The 24183-nt window shown below is 41.9% G+C and overlaps 1 protein-coding gene and 1 long non-coding RNA gene across 2 annotated transcripts in view; one reads left to right on the plus strand and one right to left on the minus strand.

The window, feature by feature from the left end:
* The window catches only part of LOC135489005 (uncharacterized), a 56304-nt gene extending 48976 nt beyond the window's left edge, over positions 1–7328 (plus strand). Inside the window, exons 3-4 of the long non-coding RNA XR_010447086.1 lie at positions 6385–6574; positions 6852–7328. This is a non-coding gene — a long non-coding RNA (uncharacterized LOC135489005). The remainder of the gene's footprint in view (positions 1–6384; positions 6575–6851) is intronic.
* Positions 7329–12310: 4982 nt separating this feature from the next.
* On the minus strand, positions 12311–13516 carry LOC135489536 (uncharacterized). The gene has a single exon (XM_064774929.1). It carries the CDS (start codon positions 13514–13516, stop codon positions 12311–12313), a length of 1206 nt encoding a protein of 401 aa, XP_064630999.1.
* Positions 13517–24183: the final 10667 nt, after the last annotated feature.

Consider the following 24183-nt stretch of genomic DNA (forward strand, 5'->3'; position numbering starts at 1 on the left):
GTGCCTCTTCGCTAGCTTGAACTTGTTATGGTTCTCCCTGAGGTAATTCAAACTGGACAGCATCTTCTTTTCAGTCCAACGAAATCTCTTTTTCCCCTTATCCATCTTCAAATAAATCTATTGAGTATTGTAGACAGCTCTGTGTGAAGCATGAAACTGGTCTACTGCATGTAGCCTACTAATACATAGATTCTCAGATTCAGGATTCATGGAATCTGTTCCTGGTAAGGCAATTACTGGGAATTACTCCAGGGTTATATCAGGGTTAACTTTGAGTATACTCTGGGTTAACTTTGAGTATACTCCGAGTTTACTCAGAGTTAACCTGAACCTGGGGTAAAGAGTTCATGTTAACTAAAAGTAAACTCAACTTTTACTCAATCCAATTTTACTCGAGACTTGACCTCACCCAATGTGTTGTAAACAGGCAGCTTTGGGGGTCTACCACGACCAGTGTGGAAGAAAGCAGACTTCAGTCGTTGTAGAGAACCATCATCTTCATTATCTGTAAAAGTGTAAGATAGGAAAAAACTGACACCATTCATTTAATATTCTAGCCAATCAATGCGCAGCGCAAAGAGGTCATAGGGCATGACCTCAAAAGTTCAGCTCCTGAAGAGCTGATTAAAATAACAAAAACGAAGAATTATAGGTGGATTAAACTTAACTTTATCATGGGTTATACAAAATCAATGACATAAAGTATGACATCATTGGAAAGGTGAGGAAGAGATCTTTATTGTGGTATAAGTTGTATTGCTGATAAACAAATAAAACTTTGAATTTCGTGGAGTGGAAAACTACTTTCAGGGTATTCATCAATGCACTTTCCACTAAAACAATAGGTGAACTTGGGGTCGCATTTTTTCCCTGAAATCTGGGTCTGACTCTTTTCCAAACTTTCCACCTGGGAGAAAATCAGATAGCTGTCGTTCAGTAACCTCAATGAACCCAATCATCAATCTCTCCAATGTTGATTTGGTTCTGGCATCCGAGCTTTCAGTTTCTGAGAATAATACATCAAAAATTTCATCTTTCTTGGGAGGGAAATCAGTAAAAATGCCATCACCATCTTTTGCCATCAACGATTCAGAATCTTCAGCCCACTGTCGAAATTTGGTCAGCATCTGCTGTACATACAGATATTGGTCCACATACTGGACCCCACCCTGCAGCATTTCCCAGAAAGGTGCAGTAACTTTGTAGTATATAATACCAAGTGCTCTGATAAGACCTTTCAATTCTGAGTATCTACAATCTGCTAGAACACTTTCCAATTTCTTATTCAAATCATCTCTGTAGTCACTCAGGAACTGCTCTATTTCTTCAGCATGATACAGTAAGGTTGCAGCACCAAGATAAAAGTTATTGAATCTGTTCATGTGGAAACTAGTAGCAACCACAGGGCAAAATTTTGCCTTTATAATTCATTCATTATTGGAATTTTTCTAAAAAGAGTAAATTGACAGAATTCTTCTCTTTTTTAGCTGAGCTGAAAAAGTCAGCGGAGCTAGTCAAATAGCTATTCGATTGGTGTCCGTCCTTCCACCCACCCTGCCATCCTTCCATCTAGCCATCTGTAGACAAAGTTGGGCATTTTGTAATCATACAACCGAGGCACTTCAAATCTAGTCTTGCTTATAAACACCGCAGAAAATGTTGCTTACGGAAAAAAATTTGGGCGATTCGACTCAAATTCAGCTCCCCAGGGGGCAAAATGTGTAAATGAAAAAAACAATTTTTTGACGCTCTATTCCAGCAGATAAAAGCTTGAAATAAAGTTGAAAAGGTCTTCATGATACAGAAGTTTTGATATAAAATAGATTAGTGTCGATTTATATCACCAGTTGGCGGTAGTGAGCAAAACTGTTGTTTGACCCCGGATGACCCCGCTTTAAATTTTCCGCCGGTTACCTGGAGTACTATCATCAAGAAAATGGCGGTAACCTTTTTATTTCTACCGGAGCGATGATTTTGTAAGTGAAAAATTTTCTTTTTAAGCCTTTACGGAAACGTATTTTGGTACGAAACTTTAAACGTTTATAGAAAAGATCAACGAGAATGTGTTCAAATGCCCTCACAACGATGAGTTCAACAGAATTTGGTCAAAACAACCTTCGAATGGAGTCAACTTTCTTTGCAAAATTGAAGCGACGACCTCATTATTTATCGTTATTTATGCAGATCTGAGTCCAGCTGATAGGCGATGTTTTGATTTGTGTTCAAACTATTGGAAACTTCGGAAATTAATTCTATTAGTTCTACTATTCTGTAGGAGTATATTATAGCCATTGATGTTGACAGCTAAAAGCACGAAAACTTTGTTCAGGTTTGTTGTCCAATCACGTGACCTCTCCAACACTCGATAATGCACTCTTTTCGTCCAAGTTTTAGGCCAATCTTCGGCCTGAACATGAAATCTAATAAGCGCAGTACTTAAATCAGATGTTTCTCTCGCCTTGAAAACATTCCTGGGTAAAATCCATTGAGATTAGCCGAGTTAATCCATTTTTTCCGTGCCTAAAATCTCTGCTGCTGAATTCTATAAATAGAAACTATTAAGATCGCGGCAGTGTGGTTCCCATTGTGCGCCCTCCCACTTCACACCATGTCAGGAACTTTTACGGAGAGAGAGGGCGTGCGGTAAGAAGAATGGCCAAAATGACGTCACGTTTTCCTGGCAATGTCTCTTGCCAGACCAGTCAAGCATTGGGAAAGCATCTTTCATTCAGACAACGTTAGAACTAGAAAAACGAATATGTTAATTTGCAAAATTAAAAGCAGATTTCACCACTAACCAGCCAAATCGGAATACAACGGCGCAAAATGTTCTCGCTTTCCTCCTGCTAAAAAACCTTGTTCCCGCACTCCTATTTTAATTTATCCCAAGGAATATGATATGATCTGTTTTCACTTTTTGGCTCACCGTAGGGGAGTCTATGCAATACTGCAGTGTCAGTCGTCCGTCGTCGTTGTTCGTCGTATCCTAGTTCAAAAACAGTGGCACGTTTTTTAACCGCTAGGCCTATGAACTTAAAACTTTGTACACATGACTCCCTAGGTCAGATGACCCGTGACACTAAATTTCTGTCCGATCTGATTCTCTACTTGGCCACCAGGGGGCCAAATGTGGATATCTAAAAAGTGTGATATCTCGCTTATTAGTGACTTGTTTTCGATAAAACTTTTGTGGTAGGTACTCGTAGCAAGGATACATCATATATCTTACGGGTTTTTAATTTGATCTACTTTTCAAGGTCGCAGAGGTCAAATGGCGTGAATTGGCCGTTTGAGTGTAACTATGGCACGTTTCTCAACCACCAAAGCTATGAGCTTGAAACTTGGTACATATAACCCCCTATATCAGATAACCTCTGGTGCTGAATTTCAGCCTGATCTGATTCTTGACTTTGCCACCAGGGGGCCAAAACAGAAAAAGTAAGAAGTGCAATAGCCTGCTTATTAGCAAATTGTTTTTGATGAAATTTTTATGGCAGGGACCCCTAGCAAGGTTACCTCAGATGTTGCACGATTTTTCGGATTTGACCTACTTTTTAAGGTCGCAGAGGTCAAATGGCGTAAATTTGCCGTTTGAGTGTAACTATGGCACATTTCTCAACCGCAACAGTTATGAACTTGAAACTTTGAACAAATGACCCCCTAGGTCAGTTGACCTTTTACACTGAATTTTGGTTCGGTCTGATTATTGACTTGGCCACCAGGGGCCCAAACTCAAAACTCAAAAAGTGTGATTTCTCGCTTATTACTGATTTGTTTTTGATAAAAGTTTCATGGTAGGTACTCCTAGCAAGGATACATCACATATCTTACGGGTTTTTGATTTTACCCACCTTTCAAGTTCACAGAGGTCAAAGTTGAAAACTTTACCGTTCTTGGTACGTTTTGTCGGTGTTCAATGTAAAGAGTTTTAATTTTGTGTAATGATGCATCTAAGAAGCCACTATTTGTATGCCAAGTTTCAGCCAGATCGGAATTCAAATATGGCCGAAATTGCATGTTTTGTGGGTTTTTCCTCGTATTGTGGCAATCCAAAGGTCGTGAGTTCAAACCCCGGTCAAGGACAGCCAAAAATATTTTTATTTTTCATCTTTTCCTTTTTTCTTTTCTGAGTTAAATCTTACATTTTCTTCATTTTTTTATTTATTTGGTGCCATAGATTTAATTAGGCGGCCATCTTGGAAATCGTTTTTTGCCGATTGCTGTAGTGTAACAGTGATGAAATTGTTATGGTCGGGTGGATGTGTCTACATCACATATCACCCTGGTTTGTTATTTGACCTACCTGTCAGGGTCACTGAGGTCAAAGTTAAAAATATATTCACCATTGTCATGGAGTGGCACGTTTCTTCACTATCATTTTCACCTAGACTCTACAAGCTTGGAACCACAAGTCTCGGATTCACCACTTGGCCAGGGATTTTATATTCTCATGTTGACAGTGTGCCTCCCATTTGTCACGCAACCTAAGGTAGTCCCCCTCTGGCCCAAATATTTGGGATGCTGACAGTGCTATCCGCTCAACCGCAGGTTTGGATTTCCAGTCTTTGAACATGTCCTTTCCTTTCATTCCAAGGCCATGACCAAGTTCTTCTGAAATTTCAGCTTCAAGAGGCTTCAGTGCTGCAACTGTATTGGAATGAAACCCCAAGAGCACATGCACACTGCAGTGAAAACTGTGGACAGTCTGCTGGTCCTCCTCCGTTTGTAATGTCTCCTGCTTCCATTCATTAAGAAGTCTATTGCTCTTTTTCTCATTAGCGGCTCTGTCACTCATGAAATAGCTAAGTTTGTTTAGTCCATGCTCCTCAATAAAGGATTCTGATGTCAGACCAGTGTCATCATGTGCCTGCATTTCAGCTATTTCCGTTAAAGCGTCCTTTGAGGTACCAGCAATAGCCTCGCCTGTCTCGTGGGCCACTCTGGTAAAACCAAGGCTAATGATATCTCCGGAACTCAGAGTGATGGAAGTGTCCAAAATTTTCCTTTTTTTACGAGTCGTTCCATCTTTGCACAAACCCCAATTCGTACTCTCCTTGAGCTGCTCCGCAATAAAGCGTTTGGCTACATATTGACCTATGGCTCGTACAGTAGTAGGATTTTGGACATCAGCTTTTTGAAGGTGTCGACCTGCAATGTATTGGCTCACACAGATGATAACCTGTGGTACTTTGTCATTTGCCACCTCTAAGCCAGTCAACTCCATTACACACATTCGAACATTTTCACTGTAACAACCAGACTTATCCTTCAAGTCAGGAAATGTCTCGTGCTCAGGATCGTGGACTGATTCAAGGTACATTATCTGATCATCTTTTTCCTTCAATTTTTTTTTCAGTTGTGTGTTAGTTTCTGTGCTGTGTAGGCCCAATGTTCTGTTTGATTTCAATATCGCTACCTTCCGTTTGAAATGGTTTCTGGATTTACGTGCTTTGATTAGTTTGTTTTTCAACTGTCCTACAGCATTTATTTGGTCATTTAAAAACTGCTGATGAGCAAGGGCCCCGTCTTCTGTCAGTTGCTCTAACTTTACAGTGAGTCCTGCAATTTCATCATCTTTTTCACGAAGTTCTTTAGAGGTTATCTTAAACTGTTCAGCCCTAGTTTTCGCTAACTTGTCTCTTTTTCTTACATTCCGAGGATTGAAGTGACCCACTCTTTTCTTTATTTTGTTGTAGTCCTCCTTTAGTGTTGATATTTTTGTTTCTAGTGTACGAATTCTGCGTTGCTTTTGAATTATTTCAAAGGTCAGTTCATTTTTTTGCTTTTTGCTTCAAGAAGATGGCATATAAATCAGACCTAACAAAGAAAGGTGCCCGAGGTGAGTGAACTAGGGTCTCAATGATACCCGATGGTAACACTGACGCCTCGCCGGTGAAGTCGAAAAAGGACAGACCTGGTGGAATTTTTTCGACACTTTTGTTATACGGGATCGACTTGATGTAAACTACAAATGTGACTTGAAAAATTGAACACATTTTCAGTGTGTATTAAGAAATTAAGTGAAATGTGAGAGTAAAATTAACTGCAAAAAGAGAGAGAAAACGACGCGAAGCTGAACAATGTCCAGTCATGTGGCGCCGCCACGTGCGCGGCGACGTAAAGAACCACTGCGACACGTGCAATGTCTAACGGAGGAATATGGTCTATTGAAATCTTTTTGCCGTTTCTACCAGAAAAATTTCCTATCGATGGTAATAGTAGGCTTATCTGATGTGAGTGTCATATAATCACTATTTTGAAGTGTTCCAGAGTTGGTGGGTTGTTACTGCTGATTGGACGAAAGGTATCGAGTTCTGAAAACCCCTCTGATTTACATGTATGAGTTAATTTAGTCTAATGTTTGTATCTTTGTCTCTTCCTCAGCCTGAGATGGTCTCTGTCCACATCTGGTGGTGCCCGCCCGGCAGCTACCTAGAGACATAGTGGCCAGGTAGCAAGCCCAAGGACAAGATCAACAGTTATTATACGTCAGACGACCATCTGCTCAGCAGAGGCCTCATCTATGCGGTCATCTTTGAGGCGAGAAACTACTGAAATGTTCAAATACAAGAAGGTAAGTTATCAAGTAGAGAGGTGATGAGGTCTTAGCTTGTAGGTTGGACTAAGGGTATGGGATCATAGGCGCTACACCTAGTCTCTGTAAAATGCCACTTTGTTAAAGTTAGACACCAGTTGGGTTATTGGTCACTCCCGGGTAGTAAGCTTTGCTTCTCAGAGAGGTTAGGACAACGGAATGGTCGTAGATCAGATTGAGGTGTCAAGTACTCTAGAAACCAAAGCAATATGCTCTGGAAACAACAGTGATCATCCCAACTTTTCTTTGTTTACAGAAGAGGGCACCTTTCCACAAGCGCTTGCCAGACAGACCTTCATCCTAAGTCACCACCAGACTTTTAACCTGGTTGTCAACTCCACCACATGCCATAGCATCCAAGTAGCCTGGTACTTGCCTAGAGAAGATGGACTCCATGTCGATTGACTCCAGTCTCTCAGACGCATCGCAATCTGCCGTTCTCGCAATACCTGATGTCAGATGTGACAGAGTCAAAAGTGGATGAGTTGTGCGAATGCACAGAGAATAGTCGGAAATTCTGATAGCCCAAAGGTGCTCAAACAAACTTAAATTCCAATACTGTTGATCTATGGCACCACGCTTTTGACGTTAGCCGTGGGGAAGTTGTGTGAAGTTTTAGCATTGAACTGATTATAGATTCAGTCGTGTGATATACATTTCAAGGTCCCATAGGGCAAATTGCGTGTATGCACTGATAAGCTTGTTGAATGTTGTATTTTGTATTTATTTTACATCAATACAAATAATAATATGAGGCAAAATTATGAATTGTTTTGAATAAATTGGTTATAACATATATTTCGTTGTTCAACTTACTGATGAAGTAATGGTCATACAATTGACACACCCTCTGGCATGGTATTCACCACACCATTGAGAAACCAGACTAAAGCTATCAGTCATTGGATGTAAGATGAATCTCGAGACCAGTGGCATAATTGCTCACAATGAGGAGGTGGAAGGTTCACCGGTTGCAATGACAATAACCTCTGGCGTTGTCTCAGTAACATCATTGGGAGGAGGAGGACATCACACAAAGATCCCATGGGCCTCGACTCAAAAGGGAATAAGTGCTGATATCTGAGCTAAAATAAAGAATGCCTTGAAAAACCACTGAAACCCTATCTAAATTGTATCATTTTAACACATTTTGTTAACAGTACATAGATCTTATAATTGGACAACATTCGGTGCCAATCGACTAATAAGAATAGAAGGGTTTAAACAAAGGACTCCAAAGGGAATAAGTGCTGATATTTGAGCTAAAATAAAGAATGCTTTGAATACCACTGAAACCCTATCCAAATTGTATGATTTTAACACATTTTGTTAACAGTACATAGATCTTATAATTAGACAACATTCGGTGCCAATCGACTAATAAGAATAGAAGGGTTTAAACAAAGGACTCCAAAGGGAATAAGTGCTGATATTTGAGCTAAAATAAAGAATGCTTTGAAAAACCACTGAAACCCTCTCCAAATTGTATGATTTTAACACATTTTGTTAACAGTACATAGATCTTATAATTAGACAACATTCGGTGCCAATCGACTAATTAGAAGTGTTTAAACGAAGTGTTTTTGTTTTAGGGGTACCCATTTTTGCTATTTTTTCAAAATCTTTTGGTTTTTTTGATAAATTTACCATGCACTTGACTTAAATAACTGTTTTTTATGCATATATCATTGTTTTCTCAAATTTCCACCCCAAAAAAATCATTTTACTGTATTCGCCGGTTAATTCATGTGTTAACTCTTTACATACGCTAGACCCGCGTGCGTCATAGCGTCAAAGTTCTGAATACACAGCGTCATTATTCTGATATAGTTTCCTGGGAGCGCGTCACTGACGCGCGTCACTGACGCGGCCGTATTTCAGGTAGTGTTTACATAAGTGATATTATCTCCGTTGCTGTTCATAGTACAGGGCTAAAATTTTGGGGAGTAACTTAGAATTAAATTCCGCATAAACTCATGTAATTTATTTTGAATTCTAACGAACAGTAACTGAGAACAAGGCCTGCAAACTTGGAGAGAAAAAAATTTCTACAAATCGCCGTAAAATTTTCTACTTTCCATCATCCGGGTCTTCCACTGGCTCAAAGCCAGAGAAATCACTGTCGCTATCGTCCTCATCCGACACAAAATGTTTATAATAAAAATCTAAGTCCCAGTCACTATCATCACTTCCTACAGAAACATTGATATCTGAATCTGCAAAACCTTCAAATTCTGATCCGGAGCTCGAATCAAATAAATCCATCATAAATAAACCCAGCTGGTCCCGAACAATGCGGCACGTCAATAAAAAAAAAAGATTAAAGAAACGTTTAAAAATGGCCGACGAGGTCAACTTCCTGGTTCCGGGAACCCCGCCAATACATTGTTATTATTCATGCCTCATTGTGGGAGCGGTCAGAGAAAAATCTCTAAGTCGTAGATTCGGCAGCAGTAGCAGCAGATTTACTGTAAATAAGGAAAAGCACAAATAAACACAAGTACAAATAATTGACAAAGAATGCAAATCACAAGATGATAACAAGATCTAAATCACAGGACAATCAGAAAGGGGACCAGAGACCAGTGACAATTATATAGTAAACACTTTCTTGTTTAGATATAAAAGGTGTAAAAGATATAAAGGGTACCAGAGAAGGTTATGCACAAGCCGGAGAAAATCTCGTGAACATAAAACAGAAAATCCAAATTTAAATGAAGTTTGAGACCAGAGACAAGATAAGGACACAACGTCCCCTGGCCAGTTTTACAGTATCATACAGGACACAAATTCCCCACCACATGTAAACAAAAACATCACCTGACTAAACTATTAGATCAGGGAGACACAATTTAAATAACAAAGAAGGACAGTCCTTCAGGGCTCACCCCAGTTGACCTTTAAAGCAATATTACATAATACAACATGGTGTGGGCCTACACACAACTGAAAATGCTGGTGAGGACAACAGGCAAGAGAGGCACTGAATAAATCCTTCCTAACCAAACTAAATACAGTACAAAATATAATTCAAATGGCCTAAATAGCTTCTATTCATATTGTGCAAACTTACCAAGCGTTAGAGGGCTAAAAATGACTGCTCCTCACAGAAATAAAGACATAGTAAGAAAGATAAATCTAGAAAAGGACTTGAAATGTTGAACTAAAAACAGAATAGAAGGCAGAAAGGGGTCTTCCCAACCAAAAACAAGGACTAAAGTGACCTGGAATCCAGAGATGGGACAGAGAACCAGTTTAGGGTTCCATGTCCCTTACAAAGTGCTGAAGTGTGGGAAATTTAAACTGAAAATGTAAAATGGCCATTACATACCGGCTCCCTAATTGTGTAGTGTTACACAATTACAATAATAGCAACAACATTTTAAGTTTGCACCAAACAAATATCGACCGGAGACCAGAGACCACTCAAACACCAGAGACCAGAGATCACTCAACATGAAATCTGTAGTTAAGGACAAGATACATACAAGTACATGATATTACAAACAGCAAGCTTGCTTAATACTAAAGTGATCTTTAGGAACCAACAACTCACTGAAACCTAGTGAGTGATACAATGTTAAAGAAACGATAATAAAGCAAAGGGACGAACTTGTCCAATTTTGGGAAGAAAAACACAGAATGCAAGGTTCCAAAACATCACCATAGACAATCAATTTAACCTCAACATAGAATGTGATCCCAAATACCAAAATATAGTCCCAGATAACCATGGCATAAACAACTACTTGCACAAGGCAACAGCGATAAACTTTAGTTCAATGCTACAACTTTCAAATGTCTCAGAAACCACTAATTCACAAACATTGCCCAAGAAGATTGATCTGATCTCCAAGAAACAAACCATAACTTAGTTGATAACAGAATCTATAGACGCGCGTCAAATATAGTTCACCACCAAACTAAACTTGTCTCTAACAGACATACCGAACAGTAGATTGAACCTAGTCTAACCAAAACATTTAAACATTATAGGTTATCAAATTAAACTCAATGCTCATAAACTGTGAGTCTTCACAAAACATTCAAGTACAATACAATATAAGGTATAAGCATTTATTACAACACTCTTAAAAACACCACTACCCAATTAAGAGATTTAAAGTGTCCTGGATATTTCATCCTTCAATCAACCAACGTGTTGCTTAGTCCATTTCTAAGATAACGCACAGTTTTATGATTGGCCTGACCAAGATATTTGATTGAGTTTTGACCTTAACACTGCGAACGTGCCCATGTCTATCAGGCATCACTTCTAGAACCCTACCCAGTGACCAAGAGTTGCGCGGTGCTTGACTGTCCACTAAAATCACAATGTCATTGACGGCGATGTTTCGACGCTCAGACAACCACTTCTGTCTCTCTTGAAGCAAGGTCAGATATTCCTTGGACCACCTTTTCCAGAAAAGGTCTGCGAGGTACTGGATTTGCCTCCAACGCCTCCGACAGTAATTGTCATCCTTACTAAACAAACCCGGCGGCAAGTTTGGTGTGACTTTCATCAGCAATAAGTGATTAGGCGTCAGTGCCTCTAAATCATTACATTGATCTGATGCCCTTGTTATAGGTCTATCGTTGATAATGGCCTCTACTTCGCACATGACTGTCCTCAGTCCTTCATCAGTAGTTACACTTTGCTCCTTCAGCACACCAAACAAACATTTTCGGACTGTCCTGATCTATCTCTCGTGTACACCTCCATAATGTGAACCTAAAGGAGGATTAAAGGCCCAGTCAACATTGCGTTGGAGCATGCATTTGCTGATCTGCGCAGTGTTCCATCCTTTAATGGCCGCCTTCAACTCCTTTTCACTACTAACCAAGTTTGAGCCATTGTCAGAACGCATTTTCCGTACTTGACCCCTCCGCGCAATGAATCTTCGCAAGGCATTCATGAAGGAGTCAGTATCCAGTGATTCCGCAATCTCTATATGCACAGCTCGGATTGTCATGCACGTGAAAATAACTCCATATCGTTTGGCCATTGTGCGTGATCGGCCCCTTTTGACTTCAAAAGGACCAAACAGGTCGCAAGACACCGATGTGAATGGTGGCTCATTTGCAACTAGTCTTTCGCTGGGCAAATCAGCCATTTTCTGTTCTCCAACTTTGGCACGTTGTTTCCGACATAAGACACACTTTGAAATAACTTGACGGATCGCTGAAGGAGCATTATTTAACCAGTATCTCTGGCGCAGTCTTGAAAGCATGTGATTTCTGCCTTCATGCATGACATCTCTATGGATCTGACGCAGAATTAGCATACCAACATGAGTTTTTTTAGGCAGAATGATCGGATGTTTCATTCCGTGAGGCAGCGCTGCTCTAGCAAGACGTCCTCAGACGCGCAGTAAATCATCAGCACTGTCTACTACAGGGTCTAACCTTCTGATTGAGCTACTCTCTACGTCTTCCACTGGCGATAGAGTCCAACTCCTCAGCAAAGGCTTTTCGCTGAACGAAATTTAGAATTGACCTTTCTGAACTCTCTAACTCCTGCACAGTCAATGGTTCCAAACCGAGCGGAGCTTTATCAGAGGAGCAATCTCCATTGCGAACCCTGTTCTGTAACATTTTCTTAACTCTGAGAATCCACGCAACTGTTCGTTTTAGTTCATACCAGGATGAGAAATGGTGTATGAGCTTATTCACCGAATCATCACCATCAAAACTGTTGCTAGTAACACCTATTGACTAAACCATGACGGATACTGGGGATTTTCTCACTTCCGGGTCATCAGTTTCTAGGCGCAATGACAGAGGAGGCAACACAGGCCACCTCTCCTCAGAATCTCTCAGAAAGTCAGGACCTCGCAACCATCGCTTGTTTCGGACAAAACTTTCTCCACTCTGTCCTCGAGAGGCCTCGTCAGCAGGATTGAGACTGCCAGGCACGTGCCGCCACTGCTCAGCCTTGGAACCTTCCTGAATTACTTGTAGCCTGTTGGCGACAAAAGTTTGAAAGCGCGATGTTTCATTGACTACGTACTTTACGACAGTCATGCTGTCAGTCCAAAAGTATGATTGCTCAACACTGATCTCCAACTCTCGCCTCAACATAGTGTTCAAGCGCACAGCAACAGTGGCCGCAGTTAGCTCAAGCCTCACTATTGAGACCTGCTTGAGAGGTGCCACACGTGACTTAGACTGGAACAAGCAGCAATGTACAAGTCCTTCTGCATTCACCGCACGTAGGTAAGAGGCGACACCATAGCCCGTTTCTGAAGCATCACTAAAATGGTGTAAAGCGGCGGAGGCTATCTCTCCAAAACCCTGAGGTTTCACACAACGATCTGCGCTGAACCCTGACAGCTTGGGCAAATCTTGTAACCAATCTCTCCACTGACCAAGGTAAGGCTCTGGTACATTGTCATCCCAGCCAAGCTTCAGCTTACAGAGTTCCTGCAAAATAGCCTTTGCTTTGAGTATGAATGGGGAAAGAAACCCCAATGGATCGTAGACTGAGTATACGGTTGATAAAATCCCACGACTTGTTGGAGGTTTTTCAGTAAGTTGAATTCTGAACCTAAAAGTGTCAGACTCCACGCACCATTGAACTCCCAAGGCACGTTCCACCGGCAGGCTGTTCTGTTTGATATCTAAGTCCTTGACACCTTTAGCCCAAAGCTCCTTAGGGATTGTAGCCATCACTTCCCTATCGTTCGAAATCCAAGCTGTCAGCTTGAACCCTCCTTTATCACAAATGGTACGCAGGTCGTCAGCTAAGGCAATGGCTTTCTCAGTTGATGCTACAGACTTAAGGCAATCGTCTACGTAGAAATTGGACTGTATTGTGCTGGCTGCTTCAGCAAATCCATCCTTATGGTCATCAACGGTTTTCCTCAGAGCATAATTGGAACAGCTTGGAGATGAAGCCGCACCAAATATATGCACCAACATTTGAATTTACCATGCACTTGACTTAAATAACTGTTTTTTATGCATATATCATTGTTTTCTCAAATTTCCACCCCAAAAAAATCATTTTACTGTATTCGCCGGTTAATTCATGTGTTAACTCTTTACATACGCTAGACCCGCGTGCGTCATAGCGTCAAAGTTCTGAATACACAGCGTCATTATTCTGATATAGTTTCCTGGGAGCGCGTCACTGACGCGCGTCACTGACGCGGCCGTATTTCAGGTAGTGTTTACATAAGTGATATTATCTCCGTTGCTGTTCATAGTACAGGGCTAAAATTTTGGGGAGTAACTTAGAATTAAATTCCGCATAAACTCATGTAATTTATTTTGAATTCTAACGAACAGTAACTGAGAACAAGGCCTGCAAACTTGGAGAGAAAAAAATTTCTACAAATCGCCGTAAAATTTTCTACTTTCCATCATCCGGGTCTTCCACTGGCTCAAAGCCAGAGAAATCACTGTCGCTATCGTCCTCATCCGACACAAAATGTTTATAATAAAAATCTAAGTCCCAGTCACTATCATCACTTCCTACAGAAACATTGATATCTGAATCTGCAAAACCTTCAAATTCTGATCCGGAGCTCGAATCAAATAAATCCATCATAAATAAACCCAGCTGGTCCCGAACAATGCGGCACGTCAATAAAAAAAAAAGATTAAAGAAACGTTTAAAAATGGCCGACGAGGTCAACTTCCTGGTTCCGGGAACCCCGCCAATACATTGTTATTATTCATGCCTCATTGTGGGAGCGGTCAGAGAAAAATCTCTAAGTCGTAGATTCGGCAGCAGTAGCAGCAGATTTACTGTAAATAAGGAAAAGCACAAATAAACACAAGTACAAATAATTGACAAAGAATGCAAATCACAAGATGATAACAAGATCTAAATCACAGGACAATCAGAAAGGGGACCAGAGACCAGTGACAATTATATAGTAAACACTTTCTTGTTTAGATATAAAAGGTGTAAAAGATATAAAGGGTACCAGAGAAGGTTATGCACAAGCCGGAGAAAATCTCGTGAACATAAAACAGAAAATCCAAATTTAAATGAAGTTTGAGACCAGAGACAAGATAAGGACACAACGTCCCCTGGCCGGTTTTACAGTATCATACAGGACACAAATTCCCCACCACATGTAAACAAAAACATCACCTGACTAAACTATTAGATCAGGGAGACACAATTTAAATAACAAAGAAGGACAGTCCTTCAGGGCTCACCCCAGTTGACCTTTAAAGCAATATTACATAATACAACATGGTGTGGGCCTACACACAACTGAAAATGCTGGTGAGGACAACAGGCAAGAGAGGCACTGAATAAATCCTTCCTAACCAAACTAAATACAGTACAAAATATAATTCAAATGGCCTAAATAGCTTCTATTCATATTGTGCAAACTTACCAAGCGTTAGAGGGCTAAAAATGACTGCTCCTCACAGAAATAAAGACATAGTAAGAAAGATAAATCTAGAAAAGGACTTGAAATGTTGAACTAAAAACAGAATAGAAGGCAGAAAGGGGTCTTCCCAACCAAAAACAAGGACTAAAGTGACCTGGAATCCAGAGATGGGACAGAGAACCAGTTTAGGGTTCCATGTCCCTTACAAAGTGCTGAAGTGTGGGAAATTTAAACTGAAAATGTAAAATGGCCATTACATACCGGCTCCCTAATTGTGTAGTGTTACACAATTACAATAATAGCAACAACATTTTAAGTTTGCACCAAACAAATATCGACCGGAGACCAGAGACCACTCAAACACCAGAGACCAGAGATCACTCAACATGAAATCTGTAGTTAAGGACAAGATACATACAAGTACATGATATTACAAACAGCAAGCTTGCTTAATACTAAAGTGATCTTTAGGAACCAACAACTCACTGAAACCTAGTGAGTGATACAATGTTAAAGAAACGATAATAAAGCAAAGGGACGAACTTGTCCAATTTTGGGAAGAAAAACACAGAATGCAAGGTTCCAAAACATCACCATAGACAATCAATTTAACCTCAACATAGAATGTGATCCCAAATACCAAAATATAGTCCCAGATAACCATGGCATAAACAACTACTTGCACAAGGCAACAGCGATAAACTTTAGTTCAATGCTACAACTTTCAAATGTCTCAGAAACCACTAATTCACAAACATTGCCCAAGAAGATTGATCTGATCTCCAAGAAACAAACCATAACTTAGTTGATAACAGAATCTATAGACGCGCGTCAAATATAGTTCACCACCAAACTAAACTTGTCTCTAACAGACATACCGAACAGTAGATTGAACCTAGTCTAACCAAAACATTTAAACATTATAGGTTATCAAATTAAACTCAATGCTCATAAACTGTGAGTCTTCACAAAACATTCAAGTACAATACAATATAAGGTATAAGCATTTATTACAACACTCTTAAAAACACCACTACCCAATTAAGAGATTTAAAGTGTCCTGGATATTTCATCCTTCAATCAACCAACGTGTTGCTTAGTCCATTTCTAAGATAACGCACAGTTTTATGATTGGCCTGACCAAGATATTTGATTGAGTTTTGACCTTAACACTGCGAACGTGCCCATGTCTATCAGGCATCACTTCTAGAACCCTACCCAGTGACCAAGAGTTGCGCGGTGCTTGACTGTCCACTAAAATCACAATGTCATTGACGGCGATGTTTCGACGCTCAGACAACCACTTCTGTCTCTCTTGAAGCAAGGTCAGATATTCCTTGGACCACCTTTTCCAGAAAAGGTCTGCGAGGTACTGGATTTGCCTCCAACGCCTCCGACAGTAATTGTCATCCTTACTAAACAAACCCGGCGGCAAGTTTGGTGTGACTTTCATCAGCAATAAGTGATTAGGCGTCAGTGCCTCTAAATCATTACATTGATCTGATGCCCTTGTTATAGGTCTATCGTTGATAATGGCCTCTACTTCGCACATGACTGTCCTCAGTCCTTCATCAGTAGTTACACTTTGCTCCTTCAGCACACCAAACAAACATTTTCGGACTGTCCTGATCTATCTCTCGTGTACACCTCCATAATGTGAACCTAAAGGAGGATTAAAGGCCCAGTCAACATTGCGTTGGAGCATGCATTTGCTGATCTGCGCAGTGTTCCATCCTTTAATGGCCGCCTTCAACTCCTTTTCACTACTAACCAAGTTTGAGCCATTGTCAGAACGCATTTTCCGTACTTGACCCCTCCGCGCAATGAATCTTCGCAAGGCATTCATGAAGGAGTCAGTATCCAGTGATTCCGCAATCTCTATATGCACAGCTCGGATTGTCATGCACGTGAAAATAACTCCATATCGTTTGGCCATTGTGCGTGATCGGCCCCTTTTGACTTCAAAAGGACCAAACAGGTCGCAAGACACCGATGTGAATGGTGGCTCATTTGCAACTAGTCTTTCGCTGGGCAAATCAGCCATTTTCTGTTCTCCAACTTTGGCACGTTGTTTCCGACATAAGACACACTTTGAAATAACTTGACGGATCGCTGAAGGAGCATTATTTAACCAGTATCTCTGGCGCAGTCTTGAAAGCATGTGATTTCTGCCTTCATGCATGACATCTCTATGGATCTGACGCAGAATTAGCATACCAACATGAGTTTTTTTAGGCAGAATGATCGGATGTTTCATTCCGTGAGGCAGCGCTGCTCTAGCAAGACGTCCTCAGACGCGCAGTAAATCATCAGCACTGTCTACTACAGGGTCTAACCTTCTGATTGAGCTACTCTCTACGTCTTCCACTGGCGATAGAGTCCAACTCCTCAGCAAAGGCTTTTCGCTGAACGAAATTTAGAATTGACCTTTCTGAACTCTCTAACTCCTGCACAGTCAATGGTTCCAAACCGAGCGGAGCTTTATCAGAGGAGCAATCTCCATTGCGAACCCTGTTCTGTAACATTTTCTTAACTCTGAGAATCCACGCAACTGTTCGTTTTAGTTCATACCAGGATGAGAAATGGTGTATGAGCTTATTCACCGAATCATCACCATCAAAACTGTTGCTAGTAACACCTATTGACTAAACCATGACGGATACTGGGGATTTTCTCACTTCCGGGTCATCAGTTTCTAGGCGCAATGACAGAGGAGGCAACACAGGCCACCTCTCCTCAGAATCTCTCAGAAAGTCAGGACCTCGCAACCATCGCTTGTTTCGGACAAAACTTTCTCCACTCTGTCCTCGAGAGGCCTCGTCAGCAGGATTGAGACTGCCAGGCACGTGCCGCCACTGCTCAGCCTTGGAACCTTCCTGAATTACTTGTAGCCTGTTGGCGACAAAAGTTTGAAAGCGCGATGTTTCATTGACTACGTACTTTACGACAGTCATGCTGTCAGTCCAAAAGTATGATTGCTCAACACTGATCTCCAACTCTCGCCTCAACATAGTGTTCAAGCGCACAGCAACAGTGGCCGCAGTTAGCTCAAGCCTCACTATTGAGACCTGCTTGAGAGGTGCCACACGTGACTTAGACTGGAACAAGCAGCAATGTACAAGTCCTTCTGCATTCACCGCACGTAGGTAAGAGGCGACACCATAGCCCGTTTCTGAAGCATCACTAAAATGGTGTAAAGCGGCGGAGGCTATCTCTCCAAAACCCTGAGGTTTCACACAACGATCTGCGCTGAACCCTGACAGCTTGGGCAAATCTTGTAACCAATCTCTCCACTGACCAAGGTAAGGCTCTGGTACATTGTCATCCCAGCCAAGCTTCAGCTTACAGAGTTCCTGCAAAATAGCCTTTGCTTTGAGTATGAATGGGGAAAGAAACCCCAATGGATCGTAGACTGAGTATACGGTTGATAAAATCCCACGACTTGTTGGAGGTTTTTCAGTAAGTTGAATTCTGAACCTAAAAGTGTCAGACTCCACGCACCATTGAACTCCCAAGGCACGTTCCACCGGCAGGCTGTTCTGTTTGATATCTAAGTCCTTGACACCTTTAGCCCAAAGCTCCTTAGGGATTGTAGCCATCACTTCCCTATCGTTCGAAATCCAAGCTGTCAGCTTGAACCCTCCTTTATCACAAATGGTACGCAGGTCGTCAGCTAAGGCAATGGCTTTCTCAGTTGATGCTACAGACTTAAGGCAATCGTCTACGTAGAAATTGGACTGTATTGTGCTGGCTGCTTCAGCAAATCCATCCTTATGGTCATCAGCGGTTTTCCTCAGAGCATAATTGGAACAGCTTGGAGATGAAGCCGCACCAAATATATGCACCAACATTTGACACTCGATCATCGGCTTGCTTGGATCTCCATCTTGCCACCACAAAAAACGTAGAAAATTGGCGTCCTTATGTGCAGGCACCCGTACCCTGTAGAACATGGATTCAATGTCCGCTGTAATCGCCACTTCCCCCTGTCGGAATCTAAGTAAGACTCCAGTAAGAGAGTTAGTAAGGTTCGGGCCTTGCAACAACTGATCATTTAACGATGTCCCCCCGTAGCGAGCTGCACAATCAAAGACCACTCTTAGTTTGTCTTTCTTCGGATGAAAGACGCCATGGTGCGGCAAGTACCACACCTTACCCTCCTGCATATCGTCTTCAGGCGCGACCCTAGCATAATCATTATCAAACAGTTTGTTCATGAACGTTTTGTACCTTTCATGAAAGTCAGTGCTTTTATGGAATTTTCGCCTCAGTGATTCCATGCGTTGTACTGCTTGAGGCCGATTATTGGGCATGCGCACGTTTTCATCCTTGAAAGGCAGACCAATAACATAATGACCATCAATGAACTCAACTGATTCTGACACTGATCTAATAAACTGTTTGTCGTTCTTGGATGGCTGTTCCTGATCGTCAATGACCCGCTCGCTAAAATCATAATTTATGTGGTCTCGAACTTGTTCCTCTAGAGTCTGAACGGTCTTTACCGAAATCCGGTTCACCAAGGCAGATGAACACGAGTGATCATCATCCCCTGATGTGTTTAAAGGACCGTTGACTACCCAACCTAAGATAGTCTGCACAGCATAAGGGCCATTCCCCTGGCTTGGAATGACCTTCAACGGTTGCATGACATGGGGAACATTAACCCCAATCAAGAGTCCTACATCACCATCACATGACTGTAATGGTACTTGCTTCAAGTATGAGTATTTCTCAATGTCCGCAGAGGTTACTACATCCTTCCTGGTTACTGGTAAGCAAGACTGGGTAAAAACAGGTGGCAGGTCGGCTGCATTTTCACCGTTCATACAAAGTACCTCTAGGCCCGAGATGACGTAGCTGTCCTGCAGTTTCTCTTGGCCCATCGTGCGGATGGATAGCTTCTTCTTGCACCCCGAGAGATTTAAGGATCTCGTGAGTTCCTCTGTACAGAAAGATGCAGTGCTTCCGGTATCGAGAAATGCGTATGCATCTATGCACTTATTTCCGTTTTTAGACCTGACCCGGACTGGAACAATGCCTACTGCAAAATCACGTTTGTCCCCGGCCCCCTTATCACGATTAGGTAATGCAGCAAGGCCAAGGGTGACACCAGATGGCTTGGTTGTACCATCAGCCTGACTAGATCTGGACTGGACGTGAAGGATTGATGGGTGAAAGCGTTTGCAATGTGCGCAGCTTAGTTTTTAGCTCACCTCTTAGCAGAGGTGAGCTTATCCCATACCGTGGCGTCCGTCGTCCGTCGTCGTCGTCGTCGTCGTCGTCGTCGTCGTCGTCGTCGTCGTCGTCGTCGTCGTCGTCCGTCGTCGTCCGTCGTCCGTTAGCAGGGCACGTTTCGTAACTGTTAGAGCTATTGAGTTGAAACTTGGTACACATGTACCTTTATGTAATGACACCTTGGAGACCAAGTTTCGGTCCGATTCGTTTCATGGTTTGGCCACCAGGGGGCCAAACGTTAAAAGTGAAAATATGCAATATCTCCCTTAATAGTAGTCGGGAAATTTTGAAAAAAATATGGTAGGTACTTCTAGCAAAGGTGCATCATATATCCTCCGGGTTTTTGATTTGACCTCCTTTTCAAGGTCACACAGGTCAAATGGTGTAAATTGACCGTTAGGATGTAACGATGGCACGTTTCTAAACTGCAATGACTATTGATACCAAATTTGGTACACATTTACCCCTTAGTCAGGTGATCTCAGGGACCGAAGTTTGGTCCAATATGATTCACCACTTGACCACCAGGGGGCAAAATCCAAAAACCTTAAAAATGTGATTATTCCTTAACTTCTTGCCCGATTGCCACCAATTTGATATCATGGGTACATCTAACCACCATACAGTATATGTCGCACAGGTTTTTAATTTGACCTTCTTGTCAAGGTCACAGAGGTCAAATGGCGTAAATTCGCCGTCAGGCCGTAACTATGGCACGTTTCTTAACTGCATCACAAATTAAGTACACATGTACCCCTTGGTCAGGTGATCTCAGGTACCGAAGTTTGGTGCGATCTGATTTGCCGTTTGGCCTCCAGGGAGGGGGCCAAATCCTAAATTCTTCAAAATGCCATTATTCCTAGTAATGACTTGCCCGATTGGCACCAATTTTATATCATAGGTTCATCTAATTCTAACAACCATTCAATGTGTCACCCGGGTCTTCTTTGATTTGACCTACTTTTCAAGGTCACAGAGGTCGAATGTACTGTAAATTGGCCATTTTGGGGAAATTGTAATTGCTTGGACCTACATCAAACCTAACACTTCATGACACAAGACCATGCTCTTTATCCATCTTTCCTCCACATGAGGTGAGCACAATGGCCCTGGCCATTTCATTAACTTTGAAATCATCGAAGAGTACTGTATCAGGCTGAAGGAGGGTTGTAGCATCCTTTGACCAGGTCTCCAAGGCAGTGTCAAGCTTCACAATGTATTTGAAGAAATCAAGGTATAACACCTTGCTGCGAACAAGTAACCAGTATGGGCCAGTGACTTTGTGATACATGATGCCAAGGGCAGTTATGAACACATCAATGTCATCATCTTCAGCATCTAGCAGCACACTCCGAAGTTTCTGGTTGTTGTTTGTGTGGTACACCGTGAAGTACTGAATGATTGCCAAATCCTAAATTCTTCAAAATGCCATTATTCCTAGCAATGACTTGCCCGATTTTATATCATAGGTACATCTAATTCTAACAACCATTCAATGTGTCACCCGGGTCTTCTTTGGTTTGACCTACTTTTCAAGGTCACAGAGGTCGAATGTACTGTAAATTGGCCATTTTGGGGAAATTGTAATTGCTTGGACCTACATCAAACCTAACACTACATGACACAATACCATGCTCTTTATCCATCTTTCCTCCACATGAGGTGAGCACAATGGCCCTGGCCATTTCATTGTTTGCAAGAGCCACGTTGATGCCTGTATACCAGACAACCATAACAAAGACCCGGCGCCCTAATGAAAGCGTAACGTTCCTTCAAAGTTAGTTTCGCCAACTCATCACAACTGTCCATGGCATGGTTGCTGCCCTTACAAAAAATGCAGGGCCTTGAAAAGGCGAGTCTCTTGTTCTGATTAGCTGTCATTGTCTGTTTAGGTTTACTTTGCGCGGAACCGGATTGTGAACTAACCGCAGTTTCAGCCACAGCGGCACTAGTAAGAGCTTTATGATCATGCTTCCTAGAACTTGGCTTTTTCGCGGTATGTTTGGCGTCTGATTGAATCGAATGCATCACATCGCGACCATACGTTGGATCAATGGCCTTTTTGGCCTCCTTGCGAACGAACATCACAAATTGACCAAAAGTCACATGCTTGTTTCTGTCCTTTGTTTCGTACACAATGTTGCGCCACTTATCGTGCAGATGAAAGGGTAACTTATAAACTAACAGTGTGATGTTTTCAGAATAGTTCAACACCTCCGCACCACGAACATTTTCTACGGCATATAGACATTCACGAAGAAATATTGCGTAATCGTCAAGCCCTCTTGGATTGTCCGCTCGAATGCTCGGCCAAGCTAGTGCCCTTTTTACGTACGCCTGATATACAACATCAGTCTCGCCATATCTATCTTCGAACTCCTCGGACACCGCTATATACCCCAGTTTAGCGTCAAGGTTGGAATACCCCCTCACGATTCGGTGGGCTTCACCTGTTGTATATTGCGACAAATAGTTCATTCTCTCTTCGTATGAATCCGTGTAGGTACTTATCCTGGCATTGAACTGTCTAATGAATTGCGTGTACTCCATAGGGTTTCCACTAAACTTGTTTAGCTCTGAGGTTGGCCTTTTTAACTGCCTCGCTATAGCTAGCAAACCACTGTTATCTTCTTGGGCAACCTGATCATCAGATGGGTGAGGACGCGCCAGGCTTGGCATCTTACTGTCTGTGGCCTTAACGTTCCGAGGTTTAAAGTCAGGTTCCTTGTTTCTATGAACGGGGACGTCCCGTGGTGGCAACACAGGGTTTTTAGCAGAATATCGAGCGTGCAGATCCGTGGCTGGCAAATTGGGATTAAGAGTCCCTGCGAGAGTGGGGGTACGCTTACGGTCTGCAGCATCCTTGGAAAGAACAGGAACCATCTCTTTTACGTGTGTACTCTCCGGTGTATCCGCAGAACTGGTACTGGTACTGCTTTCCTGTTCGAATTCTTCAAGAACTTTTGCCTTTGCGTCACATACGGCTATCTCAGTCTTGATGTTGAATTCTTCAACCTCCATATCAAAGTCTAAACGTTTTCGCTCCAAAGATCTCTTCTTGTCAAGGGTAGCAATTCTAGCCATCAGCTCGGCCCTTTTCGTAGCCTCCTGCATCCTGGATTGGCTGGCATCTGACTTTCTGGAACGCTCACTCTTGGATCTGACAACTGACCGTGGTTTGGGAATATTGTGTGCTAGCAACCACCTTTCAACCTGGTCCTTACACTTGGTGAATGTTTCATTGTGAACCAGAAAATAATGCGCAGTGTCTTCTATCAGATCGTCTGGAGTTAACATGGCCTGATATTCCTGGTTAAACTGCAGAAACTCCTCATAGCTCGATAACCAAACAGAATACTCCTTCCTTACAACCTCCACTGGCACATCCGCAACTAACACATGTTCGTTTAACTTCACAGTGACGATCCTTAATATACGACACGAATCACGCCGACGTTTTTTCCTAACGTCTAAATATTCGCTAATCCTTTAGCCGTTGGTTTGCGGTCCCTCGTCGACCTCCACATTCCTCCTGCAGCTCCCTCTGGCTGCTCCTCAGGTTCCGTCATAACAATGTTGAAGAAGTGCTCGAAAGTAGAAGTGATCGGAAGAAGAAGTGCGTAAATCCTCGAAAATCAACGTAAGGTAGAAGGACAGGAACTGAATCTTGAAACTTGAAACTTGAAACTTGAAACTTGTAACGCTTGTAAATGATGTGGGAGCGGTCAGAGAAAAAACTCTAAGTCGTAGATTCGGCAGCAGTAGCAGCAGATTTACTGTAAATAAGGAAAAGCACAAATAAACACAAGTACAAATAATTGACAAAGAATGCAAATCACAAGATGATAACAAGATCTAAATCACAGGATAATCAGAAAGGGGACCAGAGACCAGAGACAATTATATAGTAAACACTTTCTTGTTTAGATATAAAAGGTGTAAAAGATATAAAGGGTACCAGAGAAGGTTATGCACAAGCCGGAGAAAATCTCGTGA

The sequence above is a fragment of the Lineus longissimus genome, chromosome 6 (genome assembly GCF_910592395.1).
Source record: "Lineus longissimus chromosome 6, tnLinLong1.2, whole genome shotgun sequence".
Lineage (NCBI taxonomy): Eukaryota > Metazoa > Nemertea > Pilidiophora > Heteronemertea > Lineidae > Lineus > Lineus longissimus.

What these genes read in the sequence shown, in the direction of transcription:
- LOC135489536 (XM_064774929.1), bottom strand. Translation starts at nt 13,516, where the DNA reads ATGTTGGTGCATATATTTGGTGCGGCTTCATCTCCAAGCTGTTCCAAT.